This window comes from Balaenoptera borealis, assembly GCF_965194805.1.
Source record: "Balaenoptera borealis genome assembly, chromosome: 19".
NCBI lineage: Eukaryota > Metazoa > Chordata > Mammalia > Artiodactyla > Balaenopteridae > Balaenoptera > Balaenoptera borealis.
The window spans coordinates 65,895,165-65,914,280 of record NC_138878.1 but is presented as its reverse complement, the minus strand read 5'-3'; the positions used below and the strand labels follow the sequence as shown (position 1 = coordinate 65,914,280).

General features: G+C 44.4%; 1 protein-coding gene across 1 annotated transcript; it reads right to left on the bottom strand.

Annotated features, from left to right (window-relative positions):
- Window positions 1–606: 606 nt before the first annotated feature.
- FCAR (Fc alpha receptor) lies at window positions 607–17,200 on the bottom strand. The gene is made up of 5 exons (XM_082368298.1): window positions 14,950–17,200; window positions 14,313–14,348; window positions 9,938–10,222; window positions 7,459–7,746; window positions 607–4,733 (listed from the first exon to the last, which is right to left on the bottom strand). The coding sequence occupies exons 1-5, from the start codon at window positions 14,981–14,983 to the stop codon at window positions 4,504–4,506; spliced, it is 873 nt and encodes a 290-aa protein (XP_082224424.1). The 5' UTR covers window positions 14,984–17,200; the 3' UTR covers window positions 607–4,503.
- Window positions 17,201–19,116: the final 1,916 nt, after the last annotated feature.

Genomic DNA, 19,116 nt, shown 5'->3' with positions numbered 1-19,116 from the left:
CTCCAGCATTTATTATTTGTAGACTTTTGGATGGTGGCCATTCTGACAGGTGTGAGGGGATATCTCAGTGTTGTTTTGATTTGCATCTCTCTGATAATTAGAGATGTTGAGCATCTTTTCATGTGCCTGTTGGCCATCTGTGTGTCGTCTGCCCTGTATCTATGGTGCACCGGTAGGTGGTGTGGACCCTCGCCTGTTTGACTGCCAGGCCCTGCCTCGTGTGGTGGTTGCTTACCCACTGGTGGGTGGGCCCAGGTCCCAGGGTGGCTTCTTGTGGGACCCCAGGGATCCTGGGGCTGGTGGTGTCCCACTGTGGATGGTTTCCTTTGCTGTGCAGAATCTTTTTAGTTTTATGTAGTCCCACTTGTTTATTTTTGCTTTTGTTACCTGTGCTTTTGGTGTCATATCCAAAAAAATTATTGACAAGATCAATGTTGAGGTACATTTTTTCTTATGTTTTCTACTGGGAGTGTTAGTGTTTTGGGTTTTATGTTTAAGTCTTTTTTTAAAAAAATAAATTTATTTATTTATATATATATATTTTTTGGCTGCATTCGGTCTTCGTTACTGCATGCGGGCTTTCTCTAGTTGCGGCGAGCGGGGGCGCAGGCTTCCCATTGCAGTGGCTTCTCTTGTTGAGGAGCATGGGCTCTAGATGCATGGGCTTCAGTAGTTGTGGCACGCAGGCTCAGTAGTTGTGGCCCACGGGCTTAGTTGCTCCGTGGCATGTGGGATCTTCCCTGACCAGGGCTTGAACCTGTGTACCCTGCATTGGCAGGCGGATTCTTAACCACTGCGCCACCAGGGAAGTCCCTATGTTTAAGTCTTTAACCCATTTTAAGTTAACTTTTATGTGTGGTGTAAAAAAGGGTCGAATTTCATTCTTTCACAGATGTTTTCTTCCAGTCTGTGGCTTTTCATTTCTCTTGATACTGTCTATCACAGAGTAGAATTTTTAAATTTTAATCAATCCCAGCTTATCGATTTTTCCTCTCATGGATCATGTCTTTGGTGTTGTGTCTAAAAAGGCATCACAAAACCCAAGAGCATCTATGTTTTTTTCTAAGAGTTTTGTAGTTTTCGTTTTACATTTAGGTCTGTGATCCATTTTGAGTTCACTTTTGTGAAGGGTGTAAGGTCTGTGTCTAGATTCATTTTTTTGCATGTGGATGTCCGGTTATTCCAGCCCCATTTGTTGAAGAGAGTATCTTTGCTCCACTGTATTGCTCTTGTTTCTTTGTGAAAAATCAGTTGACTGTATTTATATAGGTCTATTTCTGAGCTATCTATTCCATTCTATTGATCTATTTGTCTATTTTTTTGGTCAACAACACACTCTCTTGGTTATTTATAGTAATTCTTGAAGTTGGTATGGAAATGGGGGCAAGTGCTACCCTCGCATCACATAATAGTAATGATACTTTCCTTCTCTATTTTCTGCTACGGAGCTCACCAACTCAGAGTGGAACAGTTTATTCCAGCAGTGTGCAAAGATCTGAAGATAAAATCATCTTGAGAGGCAAGGTTTCTGGTAACCAGACTTGAAAAACATTTCCTATGTGTAGGCACTGTTTTGAGTGGCTGTCATCACTCATTCATTGAATTCTCATGATAACCTGATGAAGTTGATAGCATTTACTCCACCGTTTCCAGATAAGGAACTGAAGCACAAATAAGTTAAATAAATGCCATGTTTTATCCAGCTCATTAGAGGGGTTGGGTGATCATCTTAGGGGAATATGTTCTGAACCTGGAGTGTCTTCCCTGGACACCACATACTAAGGGCAATCATGCCATCCATTCTCCCTAAGTTTGTCTCTGGTTTCTCAGGTACTTCTCTGTATCTATTTAGTCCAGCCCCAGTTTTCACCTTAAGCTCACACCTGTGCTCCTAGGACTATCCCCGTATGCACACTATAAGCCCTGTTGGAGATGATGGATTTCAAGTCATGACTCAACCACTGAGGGTGTTACTAATAACTTAATCATTTTTGATACTTGAAGAAACTCAACTTGATTGAGATATAATTTACATACTATACAATTTACCATTTAAAGTGTAGAATTCAGTGGTTTTTATTATATTCACAGAGTTGCTCAACCATCATCATAATCTAATTTCAGAACTTTTTAATCACCCCCCCGCAAAAAAAATAAACCCCTCCAATACCCACTAGCACTCACTGCCCAATACCCCCTCACTCTCCCAGCTTTGGGCAATCACTAATCTACTTTCAGTTTCTAGACCACAAAGAACTTTTAAAAAATTGTGGCAAAACATACATAACACAAAATTTACCATTTTAACCATTTTTCAAAGTTTTTTTTTATTATGGTAAAAAACCTCCACATACATGAAACTTACCGCCTTTACCATTTTTAAGTGTACAGCTCAGTGGCAACTAGGACATGTACATCATCATGCAATCATCACCACCACCCATCTCTAGAATTTTTTCATCTTCCGAAACTGAAACTCTGTATCCACATAATCATATCATTATCCAAATCATACCATTTCTGAGCCTCTGTTTGCTCGTGTGACATGACTGTCACATGATTGATTGAATTAAAATTGATTCAATTAAAATTCACAGCGTTACAGTATGCTCGCTCATGTAAATGAAACGACCAGCATAATGCCTAACGTAGAACTGAAAGTCATGTATCTGGGAAAATAATCTAAAAAAGAGTGGATATCTGTATATGTATAACTGATTCACTTTGCTGTACAGCAGAAACTAGCACAACATTGTAAATCAACTATACTCCGATAAAAATTTTTAAAAAAAACCTTAAAGTCATGGATTATAAGCCGCCATACACCTTGCCCTTAAGCAAGGGGCTTATACTTAACTTAAATCAATCTAACACATAAACTGTCAAAGGCTAATGCACTCACCACTCAATGTCTGAAATAAAAAGGCGAAGCCGAATTTATTATTACTATAGTAAGGGAGAGTTATGCTGGCCAGACACAGTGTCTCTGAGCAGAGCCTACCGCTGACCCTATACAGGGTTTTTGGGAAATGTGGATTTTCAGGGGCTCTTCTGGTTTGAACGTTATCCGTAAAAGCATGTTTGTTCGAGGGAGTCTATTTTGATTGGCTGTCTCTCACCGGTGTGGTTACTGGAGTGAACCTGTTTCTGATTGGCTGACATTTAGAAGCAGGGAGCTGTCTGATTGGTGGAATGGTCAACGTGAGTGGCCATTGACGATGGGTTATAAACCCATTCTAGTGGCTACTTGTCATCGTGGCTACAGAAAAATCAATCATTTTCCCAGGAGTGCAGGACCCTTTTATTCTCAGAACCCCTTTTCCAAACGAGGCCCTGCCATAGACAAAACCACGTATGTGAAGCTAATCTTTTCCCTCTCTTGGAAACAAACTGCATTGCATTTCTCTGGTCGATTTGGATCTGATATAAAGACTCTCATTAGTCCTCCTCTGCAACTGTGGCACTTCCCTGTTGTATATTTGGCTCAGTCACTAACATTTCCTTGTTTATCTGGCTCAGTCACTAACTTATTTATTCATGATCTCAATAAATATATCCAATACTTCATGTTTTCTAGACCTCATGATGCATACTACAGAAAGATGAATCGATAGACTAAGTAGCTTAAAGTGCTGAGATGATCCAAAGGAGATGCTTGTTCGGCTGCTTTCACAAGTCTGTTTACTTTGCATTGGAGGCATGAGACATTTTGAAGTGGGTTAGTTTCATAAGAACAGGAGAGCCTTCTTAAGAGTCGGAAAAGCATGTGTTAACGCACAAATGTTACTGTAGGGAAAGCTAGAAGCACAGTTATGTCGTGGAATATATGCTATGTTGAGTGGACAGTATTCATAATTAATTATTAGCATTCGTAATTAATGGAATTCTAGGTGTTAAGGTCTTCTATCAGGAGGATGTAACGGTATTTGGTTTTGCTGATAAGTTCAAGACAAAATGAATGTATGAGCCAGAACTTCTGTGGAGGAGGGGTGAAAAACAGTCAGCAAGGAGAATTGAGAATGCTTCGCATTATTTTTTTTTATCACAGGAAGTGTTAAGCAAAGATTATACTGATAATTCTTTTGAAAAATATTTATTTGGTTGCACCAGGTCTTAGTTGCAGCAGGTGCGCTCCTTACTTGCAGCTTGCTGGCTCCTTAGTCGCACCACGTGGGGTCCTTAGTTGCGGCAGGCGGGCTCCTTAGCTGTGGCATGCAAACTCTTAGTTGCGGGATGCATGTGGGATCTAGTTCCCTGACCAGGGATTGAACCAGGGCCCCCTGCATTGGGAGCGTGGAGTCTTATCCACTACCCCACCAGGGAAGTCCCTATACTGAGAATTTTATCACCAAAGTCTAGCAGGGTGGGCTGTAAATATGTCAGATTCATATAAGAAAATACCATTTGATTGGTTTGCAAAGGGATCCAAGCCTGTTAGTACCTCGTTCTCCCTTGTGTTCTCCACGTAGCTTTCCAGGATTTCACAAGTGCTGGCTCTTGTATTCAGTGCCTGGTGTCTACCTGGTGACCCTTTGGAGTTAGTCCAAAGGTCCATTCTGTCTGAGTTTTCTGTCTACTGCAGCTCAGTTCAGGCAAATCTTGCTGGTCTTCCTCGTGTGGCACCTGATGGCCAAGCCAATTTTCAGCCAGAATGGCCAAGAGAGCCAGCAGGGGCAGCCCTGCCATGCCCATTCGAATCAAGTTCTCCGTTGTGTAATCTTGGTTTGTGGTATCTAGAGACATAATTAGAAGAGATGAATGATCACTGGTCATGTTGCCTTCCGTCCCATCCCAAGAGCCCTGGAAAGGGAGCGCATTTCCCTATTTGTGGTCTCACCGGGACCCCCTCCTCCACACGTGCATGCATTCATGAGCACCGTACTTCATATTAAACGTAGGTCCAAGGGTGTGGTTCCCTGGGGAGTCTTGTAAAAGGGGGAGGAGGTGAGTATGGGCATGCTGTGTTTGCTTTTCACTCCCTCCTCACGTGGCAGTGTCACTGACTGTCTAATCATATCCCTGCAACATCTTCATGGATCCAGAGCCTGAAAGTCTCTCCTCCATGTCATCTTCACCCCACATAACAATGTATATTCCTTTCTCATACATGACAAAGGGTACAGGATGGCTGGTATCTGGGAAGCAAGTAGGAGAAACATTTCAGATAAGCTTAGGGAAAATTTGGGACTTCCCTGGCCATCCAGGGGGTAAGACTCTGTGCTTCCACTGTAGGGGACACGGGTTTGATCCCTGCTCAGGGAACCAGGATCCCGCATGCCATGCCACCGAAGAAACAAAAAAACAAAAACAAAACAAAACAAAAAAACAGAACGCAACAACTTAGGGAAAATTTATCTCCACTATTGTGTGACCTTTCACTAGACGTTTCTTTTCACTGAACCTTTAAAAAGATTTCTCCATTTGTTTTATGGACTTCATGGGCCTCTATTCCTCTCAAGGATGTAATAAAATACTGTGAAATTACGATGCTCAGAAATCCTAGTAACTCTCTCCTGTTAAAATACAGAAATCAATTCTAAGTGGATTTGGAATTCCTAATTGCAAAGTGCAAAATGTTTCAAGTGTGGGAAGATAATACAGAAGAGGACCACCTTGATGTCGGATAGGAGGTGATTTCTAAAACAAGATACATTGATTATCTACTCTAAAGGAAAAGGCTAATAAATTCACCCCTCCTCCACTGTTGCCCAATTGTCCCTGCAACATTCATTGAAAAGACCATTCTGTCTGTATGATCTTACAGTGCCATGACTATCATATTTGCTTAGCTTGTGGAATGACTGGACAAGGTACATAAGAGAGACAAATGTGGTCATCCCACTCAGCAATCAGCAGTTGCTTTCCTCTGCTATAACTCTTTGTTTTCTCCCCCTGGGCAGAGTGATGCGTGCAAACAATATAAAAATGAAATTCTTTTTTCTTTTTTTTTTTTTTTTGACCATGCCGCGTGGCTTGCGGGATCTTAGTTACCCAGCCAGGGATTGAACCTGGACCCATGGCAGTGAAAGCCCCGAGTCTTAACCACTGGACCACTAGTGAATTCCCAAAAATGAAGCTCTTGATAGAGGCTTTTTTTTTTTTTTTTTTTTTTTTTTTGGCTGCACAGCACGGCTTGTGGGATCTGGTTTCCCGACTAGGGATGGAACCCGTGCCCTCTGCAGTGGAAGCACCGAGTCTTAACCACTGGACCACCAGGGAAGTCCCTTGATAGAGTTTTTTTAGAGTCCTCCTCAGTCACCCACTCCGAGTGGATTCTAGTATTATAGGTTAGTTTCAGGATTCTCAGCTGCAACTAAGCATGTGAAAAAGGAAGTGGATTCGTCAAAGGTTGTGTCTGGCATCTCCTATCTCAACAACACCCCTTAATGTGACTCCAAACGTTGGCCTCTCCTTTCTCAACAGGCCACGTGTTTTCAAAGGACACTGGAGAACTCAAGGAGAGGATGTGAAAGTCAAATGTGATGTGGGTGAGAAGTGCTTCTTCTCTCTCTCTCATTTTTTAAAATATTTATTTTATATTGGAATACAGTCGATTAATAATGTGTTAGTTTCAGATGTACAGCAAAGTGATTCAGTTATACATATACATGTATCTATTCTTTTCAAATTCTTTTCCCATTTAGGTTGTTACATAGTATTGAGCAGAGTTCTCTGTGCTGTACAGTAGGTCCTTGTTGGTTATTCATTTTAAATATAGCAGTATGTACCTGTCAATCCCAAACTCCCTAACTATCCCCCCCCCACCCTTCCCCCATGGTAACCATAAGTTCGTTCTCTAAGTCTGTGAGTCTGTTTCTGTTTCGTAAATAAGTTCATTTGTGTCATTTTTTTAAGAAAAAGATTCCGCATATAAGCGATATCATACGATATTTCTCTTTCTCTGTCTGACTTACTTCACTCAGTATGACAATCTCTAGGTCCATCCGTGTTGCTGCAAATAGCATTATTTCATTCTTTTTTATGGCTGAGTAATATTCCATTGTATATATATACCACATCTTCTGCTGGAGAGGGTGTGGAGAGAAGGGAACCCTCCTACGCTGTTGGTGGGAATGTAAATTGGTGCAGCCACTATGGAGAACAGTATGGAAGTTCCTTAAAAAACTAAAAATAGAGCTACCATATGATCCTTCAATCCCACTCCTGGACATATATCTGGAGAAAGACATGGTCCGAAAGGATACATGCACCCACCCCGGTGTTCATTGCAGTGCTTTTACAATAGCCAAGACATGGAAGCGACCTAAATGTCCATCCACAGAAGAATGGATAGAGAAGTGCTTCTTCTCTCTTTGTGGTCCTCTGAGTAGTGACTGTCTGCTGCCCCAGTGTTCTTTCTCAGTGCATCTCTTTGTATTCCTGCCTGATGCCAAGGCCCTGGATAGCCAGCCAGAGCCCTGAGGAGGAGGACATACGTCTGGGTGGGGGTGCACTTACCTGTGACCACAAGCTCCAGGGCGTCACTGGGGGCTGACCAGACATAAGGGCTGCCACTGTACCAACTGTAGCATGTGTAGATCCCTGAGAAGCTGAGGTTCACAGGACCCAGAATGAAGTCACCCCAGCGTCCCCCATTTTGGTGCTGTGACAGAACGGCCCTTCCCTCCTTGCTCAGTGAAAATCCATTGAACGAGATGTGTGCTGAGCTGCACCGGAGGGAAACACTCTCTCCTGGCATCACCACAAGGCACCCGTCAGTGGAGATGGAGGGTTTGTCATACAAGCCTAAAAGAGCAGAGAGTGAGCTGTTAGCAAGATTTTGTGTCATTCCCCTGTATCCCCGCCACTCATGTTGGATCCATGCTAAGAGAAGCGAAGAAGCTGACATTTCCTGCTGCAATGGAATGGGAGGTGGTAACATCCCATTTCACTACTACAGGATCTATACTCTGTCCCCAGTTACTGTAGATAGAGCTGAGCAAACAATCAGATGAGATGCCATCTTCGAGAGATAGCGAGCTAGTCTCTAAAGCCAGAAGTGCCACACGATTCTGTTCCCAATTGCAATGTGTGGGTTTCTCCCCACACCGCCGAGCAATTCTGAGACCCCAGCTGGGCGTCCCACAAGTCAACTCAATTCTGACCCTCTCTCCCTGGCAATAACGGCAGATCTCCCAGGTTTAGGGCTCCAGGTTAAGAGCTCAGTCCTACAAGACCGCCCCCACTTCAGATGCCAATCAGAAATCTAGGTTGTCACCTGTGCTTCTGACTCAATGGCTATAAATCAGAAGTTCCCAGGACCCAGTTCTTGGGTTCAATTTATTTGCTAGGGTGGCTTACAGAACTCAGGAAAGCAGTTTACTTACTAGATTTCTGGTTTATTATGAAAGCATGTGTCAGGAACAGCCAGATGGAAGAGATGCATAGGGCTTCATTACACAGGCAAGACTGATTAAGTCATTGGCCATTGGTGATTGATTCAACCTCCAGCCTCTCTGCCCTCCCTGGAGGTCAGGTGAGAGGTGGGTGGGGCTGAAAGTTGCAACTCTCCCATGACTTGGTTAGTTCCCCTGGCAACCAGCCCCCATCCTTAGGTGCTTTCCAAAAGTCACCTCATTAACATAAACTCAGGTGTGGTTGAAAGGGATTTCTTATGAAAATGAAGACACCTTTATTGCTCATCGCTTAGGGAATCCCAAGGGTTTGGGGAGCTCTGTGTCAGGAACGAGGATGAAGACCAAATATATGTTTCTTATTATAAGTCACAATATCACAAGCCATATGTTGGGGAAGAGAGGGAATGGTATCCAGAGACTTTGAGGAGCTATGGCAGGGGCTGAAGGATATTCTTTTTATTCTTTGTATAAAAAGAATAGGTAGGGGGCTTCCCTGGTGGCACAGTGGTTGAGAATCTGCCTGCCAATGCAGGGGACACGGGTTCGAGCCCTGGTCTGGGAAGATCCCACATGCCGCGGAGCAACTAGGCCCGTGAGCCACAACTACTGAGCCTGCGCGTCTGGAGCCCGTGCTCCGCAACAGGAGAGGCCGCGACAGCGAGAGGCCCGCACACCGCGATGAAGAGTGGCCCCCGCTTGCCACAACCAGAGAGAGCCCTCGCACAGAAACGAAGACCCAACACAGCCATAAATAAATTAATTAAAAAAAGTTTCCTCATTTAAAAAAATAAAAAAGAATAGGTAGAAGAACCTGGAAATTCAGGGTGCAACCTTCTAGAAACACAGGGTTAGGCCACCCTGAGGACAGAGCTTCAAACTGAGGGCTGGATGCATGCAGCAGGAGCGTAACTCCCCACTCTTTAGGTATGAGCTGCGTGTAGTGATTTCCTTCCAGATGGAAAGGGAGGGTGGGAGGAAGAGTCATGTTACAGTGGAGAAACCTGACAAACACTGTCTCAGCCAGGCACGCGAGCTCAACATCAACAGCCATATTCATTGGTATAGTACGTACGCTTACTGTGATATGATTAAAAATGGCACTGGGCCTTGGTGGTCTTCACCGTGATCCATAGCCCCTGTCTTATCATGAGTAAAACATCAGACAACTTCCGATAGTGGGGCATCCTGCAAAATACCAGAGCAGCACCCCTCAAAACTGTCGAGGTCATCGAAAACAAGGAAAGTCCGAGAAACTTCCACAGCCAAGAAGAAACTAAAGAGACATGACAACTAAATGCAATGTGGGATGGGATCCCAGAATAGATGAAGGATGTTGGGTAGACACTAAGGAAATCTCAACGAACTTCGGCTCATTATAATGTATCAATATTGGTTCATTAATGGTAAGGGGTGTATCATACTAAAGGAAAATATTCGCAACTGGGTGCTGGGTATATGGGAACGCTCTGTTGTATCTCCTCCATTTCCCTGGAAATCTGAAACTGTTCTAAAAATAGCATCTCTGAAAAAATAAGAAAGGAAAAAGACCTGAGGGTCAGAGACCGTGGACGTGGCCTCACCTGTCACCACCAGCTCCAGGGCTTCACTGTACCCTGACCAGTGGTGCTGTTTCATGTATCGGCACTGATAACGTCCTGCAGTATTTGTATCCATGTGTTTAATGACAAACTCAGCCGTCTTCTGAAATCCCAATTTCTTGTCCACCACTTTGTATGTGGAGTTTCCCAGGATCTCCAGTTGGTACAGGTAAGACTCAGGAGTTCCCCTGCACAGGATCTTCACAGACTCATTCCAGGGAATCAGAGAACCAGGCGTGGCAGATATGGTAGGACTAGGAAGATTCCCTAGAAGAAAATAGAGCCCAGACTCAGGTGGCCTGCCATGGAGAAACCGTACTTCTTTCTTTCACTATGGGGGGAACAAATAAATTAAGGTGTGATGGACTTATATTTCCTGCCTTTAAAATATTTTCTTAGTATTTTCTAATTGTGGTAAAATAAAATGTGTTACATAAACATAAAATTTACTATTTAAACCATTTTTTTGGCAAGGGAGGGGGAAGCTGGGGCGAAGTGAGAGTAGCATTGACACATACACACCACCAAATGTAAAATAGATAGCTAGTGGGAAGCAGCAGTAAACCAATTTTAAGTGCACAGCTCAGTGGCATTAATTACACTCACCATATCGTGCAACCATCACGACCATCTATTTTCAGGACTTTTTCATGATTTCAAACAAAAACCCTACAACCATTAAGCAGCAACTCTCCACTCTCTCTTTCCTTAGGCCCTGGTCACTTCTAATTAACTTTCTGTCTCTATGAATTTCCCTATCCTACATACCTTGTGTCAGTGGAATAACACAATATTTGTCTTTCTGTGTCTGGCATATTTTACTTCGTGTGGTGTCATCAAGATCCATCCATGTTGTAGCCCATGTCAGAATATCTTTCCTTTTTATGGCTGAATAATATTCTACTGTTTGTATAGACCACATTTTATTTATACATTCATGTCAATGGCTATTTGGGTTGTTTCCACCTTCTGGCTATTGTGAATAATGTTGCTATGAACATGGGTGTATAAATATCTTGCTAGAATCCCTGCTTTCAGTTTCTTTTGTTATATATATGCAAGTGGAATTGCTGGATTGGATATTTAGTTTTTAAGAACTGAAGGATTTTTTGAGGAACTGAATTCCTTCCTTTTTATATATATTTTTTATTCAGGTGAAATTTACATAACGTAAAATTAACCACTTCTAACGTATGCAATTCAGTGGCGTTTAGTACATTCACAGCGTCGTGCAATCATCACCTCTGTCTAGTTCCATTTTCATTGCCCCGCAAAGGAGACCCCATACACATTAATCCTACCCTCTCTGCAGCCCTAGCAACCGCTAGTCTGCCAGCAGTTTGCTTGGTGTTTGGTCGCCGTGGTAATCCTTATGAACATGCAGTTCTGTGCTTCACTCTAACGTAAGGGTGCTGAAGCTTGGAGAAACTGTGCCCATTGCTCAAGACCACAAACTGAAGAGTGGTGCAATCTAGTTTGGAAACTAGGACTATCTCACTCCAGCTTCTCTGCTCTTTCCTCTGCAGATGGGGGAGAGCTCTCTCTCCTGCAGCAGTTAGAGAATGCAGTGTGGGGGACAGCCAACAAGTGTGTGACGGATATGATGATTAGTTCTGTGAGAGAGGGCGGGAAGGCTGGGACTTGGAAACTCCCGCTCCGGGAGTGGCATTTAGGATGGAACGGGATTTGGAAATGTTTTGGGGGACCCGAAGGTGCTGGTTAGCTTCTTGGCACCAATGCATTCATACGGAGTGGCTTTAAGCGAGTGATTTTGCATGTTGAAGACTTCTGTCCTTGGCTTTAACCCCTATACAGAAACTAGCAAACAGGGGGAGGGACGCTCAGAATCTGCTGGTTCCCTTTGTCAAGGTGTATCATCTATTTTAGACCTGATAGTGATGTGCTAAACTGCAGCTCTGTGAAGGGGGAAACAAGGGAGCTTGCCATCCTCAGCAGGATTGTTGTGAAGCAAGACGAGCCCTGCAGGACTTCCTTAGTTCAGTATCGTTCACTCACCAATACCTCCATGTATTTGTTATTCCGAGATACACAGAGAGATACCTCCATTAACTCAGCACATTGTTTATCTACTATCATGGCTTAAACCGGTGGTGCTCAACAGGAGACAGACAGTTTTCCCTTCCAGGGGACAATCTGTCAATATCTGGAGACATCTTTGGCTGTCACAGTTGTGGTGGAAGATACTACTGGCATGTAGCGGGTAGAGGCCAAGGATGGTGCTTAATATCCTATACTTCACAGGACTGCCCCTAAAACAGGATTATCCAGTCTCAAATGTCAATAGTACTGAGGTTGAGAAATGCTGACCTAAACAGACCCCTACCTTTAAGAACGATGATGTAGAAAAAAGTCAGATATTAATTTAAAAAATACACAAGGATGCAATTGTAGGTCATGATATATGGTCTGCAGTTCTTAAGGTGTAGAACTTGGAGATCTGATAACAGACTTGAGGGTTCAGCTGCTATGTGAGGATGAGTAAGAATTGCCCAGGCAGGGACTTCCCTGGTGGCGCAGTAGGTAAGACTCTGCGCTCCCAGTGCAGGGGGCCCAGGTTCGATCCCTGGTCAGGGAACTAAATCCTGCATGCATGCTGCAACTAAGAAGCCCACATGCCACAACTAAGAAGTCAGAATGCTGCAACTAAGACCCGGTGCAGCCTAAATTAAAAAAAAAAAAAGAATTGCCTAGGCAACGTGGATAGGAGGCTTTGGAGCATTGCAGATAGATAGAAGGACAATGGGAGACATCTCCGAGTTAATAAGGTGCAATGAGTGAAGGAGAAGCTAGATTAAGGTCAGCACGGGTGAGGAGCAGAGAGAGTCAGAGGGAGAGTGGAAGGTGAGCTGGACAGGTGGTCACAAGCCAGGTGGGCAGAGCTTGAGAGACCTGGGCAAGTGGGTAGGTTTATCTGAAGATTGACTACTGAGGACCTGTAAGAGGGAGGTAAATATATTCGTATTTTAAAGACACAAATAATCCAGGCTACAGTCTTTAGAAGGAACTGGAAGAAAGAAGACATGGATGGACGAGGGGTTACACCCCTTAGGAGGACAAGGTAGTTGGGGTGACAGAATATACAGTAGCAATTTAGTACTGCTTAGTGCTTGGTACTGTAGTAGTACAGAGGAATATGCAAATTCTGCAGGAGGGTTGGACTAAGGCAGTGTCCCTTTATTTTTATTTTGTAGCCCAAAGTCACATTTTTATTTATAATTTAAGCATCCATTGTAGATAGAACTTGGCTTACTCATTGTGGAAGATAGGAGAGTAAATAAAATAAGTACGTCTTCTCAGAAAACCTTATGTTGTATCATTAATTAGCGTTAAAAAGTAATGAATCAGGACTTCCCTGGTGGCGCAGTGGTTAGGAGTCCGCCTGTCAGTGCAGGGGACATGGGTTTGAGCCCTGGTCTGGGAGGATCCCACATGCCGCGGAGCAACAAAGCCCGTGCGCCACAACTACTGAGCCTGGGCTCTAGAGCTCGCGAGCCACAACTACTGAGCTCACGTGCCACAACTACTGAAGCCCAGACGCCTAGAGCCCGTGCTGCACAACAGGAGAAGCCACGGCAATGAGAAGCCCGCGCACCGCGATGAAGAGTAGCCCCCGCTCACCACAACTAGAGAAAGCCTGCGCGCAGCAACAAAGACCCAACTCAACCAAAAAAAAAAAAAAGTAATGAATCAAGGAAAGTGGAGACTGGGTGGGCCCTTCATATAGAGTCCAAATACCTTTTTTTCCCCCATGATCACCTTCATCCTCATCATCACAGGTAACACACTTACCAAATACATAACTTACTTTATTTACGTGGTTTATCTCGATTAAGCCTCTCAATGATCCAATGAAATAGATTCCATTATTATTTTTATTTCTCTTCTATAGATAAAGAAATTGGTTCTGAGAGTTGAAGCTACTTGCGTAAAGTTCTCTAAGGCAGTGTCCCTTTAAATGAAGCAAAGTGGATAGAACTGGGGAGAGTTAGGTTGTGAAAGCAAGTACATTTGATATAGGGAGGCTGTTGGACAATGGAAGATGGTTCCCGACTTTCTCATCCGTGCAGTCGTGAACATTCAGTAAGATGCACACCTCTGATGGACAGTCAGCCTAACAGAGGCAAAGGCCAAATCCAGGTCTGAACGTGATGAGTTTGAGGGATTCCCAAGATACCAAAGTGAGGTAGAAGTTATGCAAGGGAAGCACAGTGGAGACAGCTGGAGCAAAGAATAAAATTGGTATTCATCTGGACTCTAGACTATTTCTCCTGCTCTTCTATCCTGGAGCTGCCATGAGGATATAGGGGGACTGGGGGAGACTTAGGGGAACACTTACCATCTTGTGCCTGAATCTTCTGGCCAAGACAGAGCACTGGAAGAGAGACATTCATGAAAACTCAATCCGCGAATTTCCAGTCTTTATTATAAATCACCCAACATAATGACATACAGTTGTCATTTTTTTAAAATGATTTTATTTTTTGGCCACACCACGGGGCATGCGGGATCTCATTTCCCTGACCAGGGATCGAACCCACACCCCCTGCAGTGGAAGCGTGGATTCTTAACCACTGGACTGCCAGGGAAGTCCCACAGGTGACATTTCTTTCTTCTACAGCAGAAATAGTAAACAAGACTCATCTTTTAGTTTTATCCTCCAGATTCCAGCCCTGAGACGCTCATCTGTAGGAACTCTGGAACCATCATGGGTCTCCAGACAGCATGGCATGGGTTGAATGAACCCCACAAGGTCAACTTGACCACTTGATCATGGAGCCTTACAGGCTAGCATGGAGTTGGGACTTGGGCAGATGCAGTTACAGATACCTGGGCAAAGAGCATCTCTCCACTAAGGAGATAAGAATCTTCTCGGCAGCTCCTAAAATCACTGAGTTCTCATGTTAAGAGAGACCTTGACTATTTTGGGATCCCCCCCATCTTTCCCTCTAACCCACTTGCATTTGAGAACTCACCGAGGCAGAAGAGGGTGATGTCTCTGGGGGCCATGGTCCTGACACAGCCAGCCTCACCCCAGTCAGCCTCTTGTTGGTGCACATCAGCAGATGACAGATTCTCATGAGACAGTAAGAGCCACAGGAAGTATGAGAGCAGAGTTCCTCATCAGAGAATTTCTACATCTATTTCTCCACAGGAATGGTTCCTTCCAAAAGAACTTCATCCTGGGGAGCTCTTGGGTGGTGTCTAAGAGGAGATCAATCTTCCTGTTTATGTTTCAGATGAGAAGTGAGTGTTTTCCTTAACCAATGTCTAATGGGGCTCAAATCCTTCTTTGGACAAGATCCCACATCTAAATGGAAGAGCTTGGGACAGGATATTAGATGGGTGCCATACAGACAGAGAGATTTCTTCATTGATCCATCAGTCAAAAGCCAAGTGGCCTTGGCTGTTATGGACCCACATGTCCTCCCCGGAATTCATGGACCAAGTTTGGGCTCAATCAGGCAGGCAGTGTACTCTTATGCTTGGGATTATCTCCATGCCGGCATGCAGAGGGATTTTTTTTCAGGAGGTATTCACCATCTCTAAAGAAAGAACCTCCTATATCTATATCTGTATCTATATTTAAACCTGTAATCTATAGATAGATGATGGATTGATAGAGAATATAGATTAGATAGATAGGTAGATAGGTAGGTAGGTAGGTAGGTAGATAGACAGGTGGACAGACAGATATACAGACAGATAAATTTGGTTACAGATAGCTGGCTATCACTAGTTCTTCAAGTATGAGAAGTCAAATATTTCACATCAAACTTTCTACTGGCTGTCTCATTTTCATTGCAAGGCATCACTCTTTTTTTCAACTTTATGGAGATATAATTGACATAACATTGTGTAAGTTTAGGTGCACAATATGTTGATTTGATACACTTCGGTGCCGCAAAATGAGGTCCACTGTGGCATTAGCTAATGCCTCCACCACCTCACATAATTGCCATTTCTTTTTTTTTTTTTTTTTTTTTGTGGTTAGATCTACTCTCTCAGCAACTTTTAAGTATAGAATACAGTATCGTTAATTATACTCACCATGCTATACATTGGAGCCTTAGAAATTATTTATCTTTTTTTAAAATAAATTTATTTATTTTATTTATTGATTTTTGGCTGTGTTGGGTCTCTTGCTGTGCACGGGCTTTCTCTAGTTGCGGTGAGCGGCGGCTACTGTTCGTTGCAGTGCACGGGCTTCTTACTGCAGTGGCTTCCCTTGTTGCCGAGCACGGGCTCTAGGTGCACGGCTTCAGTAGTTGCGGCGCACGGGCGTAGTTGCTCCGCGGCATGTGGTATCTTCCTGGACCAGGGCTCGAACCCGCGTCCCCTTCATTGGCAGGCGGATTCCTAACCACTGCACCACCAGGGAAGCCCCCAGGGAAGCCCCCAGGCTCATGTTCTTTTTGACAAATCAGAACCCCTGGTAGGAGGTAAAAATTAAGCAGTAAGGCAGGGACTACAGCACTTCTCAGTGTCCATCCAGCCTGTACCTGTGGATGGGGGGCAGGGCAGGGGCTCATCTCCTGCCATGTCCGTGCCTTTTCCGTGGTCCCTGCTTCCATGCGGCACCCCTGAGACTGGCACTGTGAACACCGCCCCCTCCTTATGTCACTCCAGCCTAGTGGTGGCACCAGCATCCTGCCCTTACCTATTGCTGGGTAGTCTCACTTCCCCTGTCTGGTTTCCTAACTTATCCTTCACCTGGATACCTGTACTGGTTACCTATTGCTGCTGTTAGAAATTGCCACAAACATGGCGGCTGAAAAGAACACAAATCTATTATTTTGTAGTTTTGGAGTCAGAAGTCTGACACAGGTTTCACTGGGTTAAAATCGAGGTGTCAGCAGGGCTGTGTTCCTTCTGGAGCTCTAGGGGAGAATCAGTTCCTGTGCCTTTTCCAGCTTTGAGAGGCAGCTCGAACTCCTTGCTTCATGACCCTGTCGTCTGTCTTCAAAGGCAGCGCTGGTTGGCGGAGTCTTTCTTACGCGCTCTTACTCTGATGCTCAGTCTCCTGCTTCCTTCCTTCTCTTATATGGACCCTTGTGATGACACTGAGCCCGCCTGGATAATCCAGGATACTCTCCCCATCTCAAGGTCACCTGCTTACCAACCTTAGTTCCATATCCAATTTTGTTTCCCTTGGAATGTAACATGACACATTCATAGATTTGGAGTATTACGATGTGGACATCATGGGGTACAATTATTCTGCCCACTATAGCACCCAATTTCCTGTATTAAATACTCTTTTATCTAAAATACTTGGTGCATTTCCTGTTGTTCTGACTGGACCCTGACTGACACTTCCACCAGAAAACTTTGGGATTAGGAAGATTGGCTCAATGGGTAGCCATTCCAGACAAGAGCTCTCTGACCTGTGACCACAATCTCCAGGGGCTCGCTGGGTGCTGACCACACAGGGGAAGTGACTGTAATAACCATGACATCTGTAGGTCCCTGCATGTGCTGAGGTCACAGGGCCCACGAGGAAGCTGTTCTGAAATAGTATGTCTGGGAGCCCAGGGACATGGGCTCCATCATCCTGGTACAGGCTGAACCTGTCAAACCCGAGATGGGAGTCTACTGAAGAGTCACATGCTGTCCTTGAGGAACCACGGGGTTTGGCCAGGCTGACAGGGAGGGCTTGTCCTGACCACCTGGGGGAGAAGGAGGCCCAGCTTAGAGAGGAAAATGGGGAGCCCCTTCCCCTCCCTGTGCTCAGAGGTTCCTCCTCCTTCCCACATCTCTAAGGCTCCTTTCCAAACCAGGGGAACCCAGGCCCCATGGAGATTCCTGCGCCACAGAGACATGGCATCTCCTACAAGAAAAACATCTGCTCAGAACTTTGAGCAAGTGCCGACTAGCGGACTCTTACTAGATGTTGATAATGTAAAATTAGTTGCGTAAAACAAGACAGAGTAGACAATGAATAGAAGAATAACCTGCGTTGAGTGAAATGATGTCAGCTCACACGAGAAACACATGACACGATGGAGCCTACAACAGAACATGCTGGAATCTCAGGGGCATGGTATACGGTTCTCCCCCTCTTCTGAAAGCAGGACAGCAGCAGTAGTACTCTGCAACGCCTACCCTCATGGAACTGCTGGAGAACTTGAGTTATTGCCTTGTCCTCATATCCCCATATACCCCCATCTCCCTCTTGCGTCTCCCTCCCACTCCTCCTATCCCACCCCTCTAGGTGGTCACAAAGCACCGAGCTGATCTCCCTGTGCTATGTGGCTGCTTCCCACTAGCTATCTGTTTTACATTTGGTAGTATATATTATGTCCATGCCACTCTCTCACTTCGTCCCATCTTCCCCTTCCCCATGTCAAGTCCATTCTCTACGTCTGCATCTTTATTCCTGTCCTGCCCCTGTATGCTAACACATATGTATGGAATCTAAAAAAAAAAAAAAAAAAAAGGGTCTGAGGCATTTTATTTTAAATATAGCAGTGTGTACATGTCAATCCCAAACTCCCAATCTATCCCTCCCTCAACGCTGCCCCCCTGGTAACCATAAGTTTGTTCTCTAATTCTGTGAGTCTGTTTCTGTTTTGTAAATAAGTTCATTTTATACTTCATCTTTGTAAAATTTTACAGAATAGTTGTTGTTGCTGTCGTTGTTTTAACTGAATAGTTTGAAGTATCAACTGGCAGATTTTCTAGATTTGCTTCAGTGGAATTTCAGAAAAAGGATGATAATGATTTGCTATCCAGTATGTGCGGGTGAGTACAATAAAATCTCCGGAAATGGCTGGATAGTTACAATAGAGTCCTAGAATAGCTGGGAGATTACTAGGTGGTTGTGGGATTTTGAAGACCATCCTACAAGTCTTGAGACTCCACTGTTAGCTTCAGAGCTGGCGGGCTGGGTTTGAGGAGAAGGAAGAGTGTCCATGGAGACACCCCTTTAAAAAGAGGTCCAGGTCCTTGCTTTGTAACACTCTGTGTGCTCAGAGCCTGGGGCCAGGTCAGGTCTCAGCATGGTCTTGGTTTACATTGAGTTCCATTTAGATACTGGACTCAGCAGAGGAGGACGTAGGGCTCAGGGAAATGGGAGTGAATATTCTCTCTGAGAGGGTGCAGCGGTTCATGTGGGCATATGTCACATCCTGTGTGTCTTC